Source organism: Ictalurus furcatus, chromosome 5 (assembly GCF_023375685.1).
Source record: "Ictalurus furcatus strain D&B chromosome 5, Billie_1.0, whole genome shotgun sequence".
Taxonomy (NCBI): Eukaryota; Metazoa; Chordata; class Actinopteri; order Siluriformes; family Ictaluridae; genus Ictalurus; species Ictalurus furcatus.
This window is the reverse complement of record NC_071259.1, coordinates 657,792-660,291: the sequence shown is the minus strand read 5'-3', so window position 1 is coordinate 660,291 and position 2,500 is coordinate 657,792. Positions and strand designations below refer to the sequence as shown.

Genomic DNA, 2,500 nt, shown 5'->3' with positions numbered 1-2,500 from the left:
TACCCTGGGCCTGCGTCCAAAACAGGCTTTTCTCTACACCTCTCCTTTTCAGTAGCGCACAAAAGCATGCAGATTTTTCCAGCGCTGCTTTTGTGAGAGGCTGTAGTTCTCATCTCTCTCTCTCTCTCTCTCTCTCTCTCTCTCTCTCTCTCTCTCTATCATTTATAGTCTGACCTCACCAAGGGAACCCCTTTGAAGTTATCCCAAATGATGATGCAAAAGGTAAAAAAACAATGTTCTTTATGCTGTTCCAAGAATTTTCTTAGTAATTATTCTGCCCATGGTGATGGGGTGGGGGTGGTGTTGGGGTGGGGGTGGTGTTGCGGTGGGGGTGTGTTGGGGTGGGGATGGTGTTAGGGTGGGGGTGGTGTTGGGGTGGGGGTGTGTTGGGGTGGGGATGGTGTTGGGGTGGGGGTGTGTTGGGGTGGGGGTGGTGTTGCGGTGGGGGTGGTGATGGGGTGGGATTGGTGTTGGGGTGGGGGTGTGTTGGGGTGGGGATGGTGTTAGGGTGGGGGTGGTGTTGGGGTGGGGGTGGTGATGGGGTGGGGGTGGTGTTGGGGTGGGGGTGGTGTTGCGGTGGGGGTGTGTTGGGGTGGGGATGGTGTTAGGGTGGGGGTGGTGTTGGGGTGGGGGTGTGTTGGGGTGGGGATGGTGTTGGGGTGGGGGTGTGTTGGGGTGGGGGTGGTGTTGCGGTGGGGGTGGTGATGGGGTGGGATTGGTGTTGGGGTGGGGGTGTGTTGGGGTGGGGATGGTGTTAGGGTGGGGGTGGTGTTGGGGTGGGGGTGGTGATGGGGTGGGGGTGGTGTTGGGGTGGGGGTGGTGTTGCGGTGGGGGTGTGTTGGGGTGGGGATGGTGTTAGGGTGGGGGTGGTGTTGGGGTGGGGGTGTGTTGGGGTGGGGATGGTGTTGGGGTGGGGGTGTGTTGGGGTGGGGGTGTGTTGGGGTGGGGGTGGTGTTGCGGTGGGGGTGGTGATGGGGTGGGATTGGTGTTGGGGTGGGGGTGTGTTGGGGTGGGGATGGTGTTAGGGTGGGGGTGGTGTTGGGGTGGGGGTGTGTTGGGGTGGGGGTGGTGTTGGGGTGGGGGTGTGTTAGGGTAGGGGATGGTGTTGGGGTGGGGGTGGTGTTGGGGTGGGGGTGGTGTTGGTGTTGGGGTAGGGATGGTGTTGGGGTGGGGGTGTGTTAGGGTAGGGGATGGTGTTGGGGTGGGGGTAGTGTTGGGGTGGGGTTGTGTTAGGGTAGGGGATGGTGTTGGGGTGGGGGTGTGTTAGGGTAGGGGATGGTGTTGGGGTGGGGATGGTGTTGGGTGGGGGTGTGTTAGGGTAGGGGATGGTGTTGGGGTGGGGGTGGTGTTGGGGTGGGGGTGGGGGTGGTGTTGGGGTGGGGGTGTGTTAGGGTAGGGGATGGTGTTGGGGTGGAGGTGATGTTGGGGTGGGGGTGTGTTAGGGTAGGGGATGGTGTTGGGGTGGGGGTGGTGTTGGGGTAGGGGATGGTGTTGGGGTGGGGGTGGTGTTGGGGTTTGGCTGTGTTAGGGTAGGGGATGGTGTTGGGGTGGGGGTGATGTTGGTGTTGGGGTGGGGGTGGTGTTGGTGTTGGGGTGGGGGTGGTGTTGGGGTGGGGGTGTGTTAGGGTAGGGGATGGTGTTGGGGTGGAGGTGATGTTGGGGTGGGGGTGTGTTAGGGTAGGGGATGGTGTTGGGGTGGGGGTGGTGTTGGGGTAGGGGATGGTGTTGGGGTGGGGGTGGTGTTGGGGTTTGGCTGTGTTAGGGTAGGGGATGGTGTTGGGGTGGGGGTGATGTTGGGGTGGGGGTGTGTTGGGGTGGGGGTGGTGTTGGGGTGGGGGTGTGTTAGGGTAGGGGATGGTGTTGGGGTGGGGGTGTGTTAGGGTAGGGGATGGTGTTGGGGTGGAGGTGATGTTGGGGTTTGGGTGTGTTAGGGTAGGGGATGGTGTTGGGGTGGGGGTGGTGTTGGGGTGGGGGTGTGTTAGGGTAGGGGATGGTGTTGGGGTGGGGGTGGTGTTGGGTGGGGGTGTGTTAGGGTAGGGGATGGTGTTGGGGTGGGGGTGGTGTTGGGGTGGGGGTGTGTTAGGGTAGGGGATGGTGTTGGGGTGGGGGTGTGTTAGGGTAGGGGATGGTGTTGGGGTGGGGGTGTGTTAGGGTAGGGGATGGTGTTGGGGTGGGGGTGTGTTAGGGTAGGGGATGGTGTTGGGGTGGGGGTGGTGTTGGGGTGGGGATGGTGATGGCGTGGGGGTGGTGTTGGGGTGGGGATGGTGATGGCGTGGGGGTGGTGTTGGGGTGTGGATGGTGATGGCGTGGGGGTGGTGTTAGGGTAGGGGATGGTGTTGGGGTGGGGGTGATGTTGGGGTGGGGGTGTGTTAGGGTAGGGGATGGTGTTGGGGTGGGGGTGGTGTTGGGGTGGGGGTGTGTTAGGGTAGGGGATGGTGTTGGGGTGGGGGTGGTGATGGGGTGGGGATGGTGTTGGGGTGGGGGTGATGTTGGGGTGGGG

At 62.4% G+C, this 2,500-nt stretch overlaps 1 protein-coding gene across 5 annotated transcripts in view; it reads left to right on the top strand.

Moving 5' to 3' along the window:
- The window catches only part of LOC128607302 (dematin-like), a 24,227-nt gene that overhangs the window by 10,865 nt on the left and 10,862 nt on the right, over window positions 1-2,500 (top strand). For all 5 annotated transcript variants that reach the window (XM_053624011.1, XM_053624010.1, XM_053624013.1 and 2 more), the window contains exon 3: window positions 169-222. In XM_053624011.1, coding sequence (XP_053479986.1) covers window positions 208-222 — 15 coding nt within the window. In that variant the 5' untranslated portion in view covers window positions 169-207. The remainder of the gene's footprint in view (window positions 1-168; window positions 223-2,500) is intronic.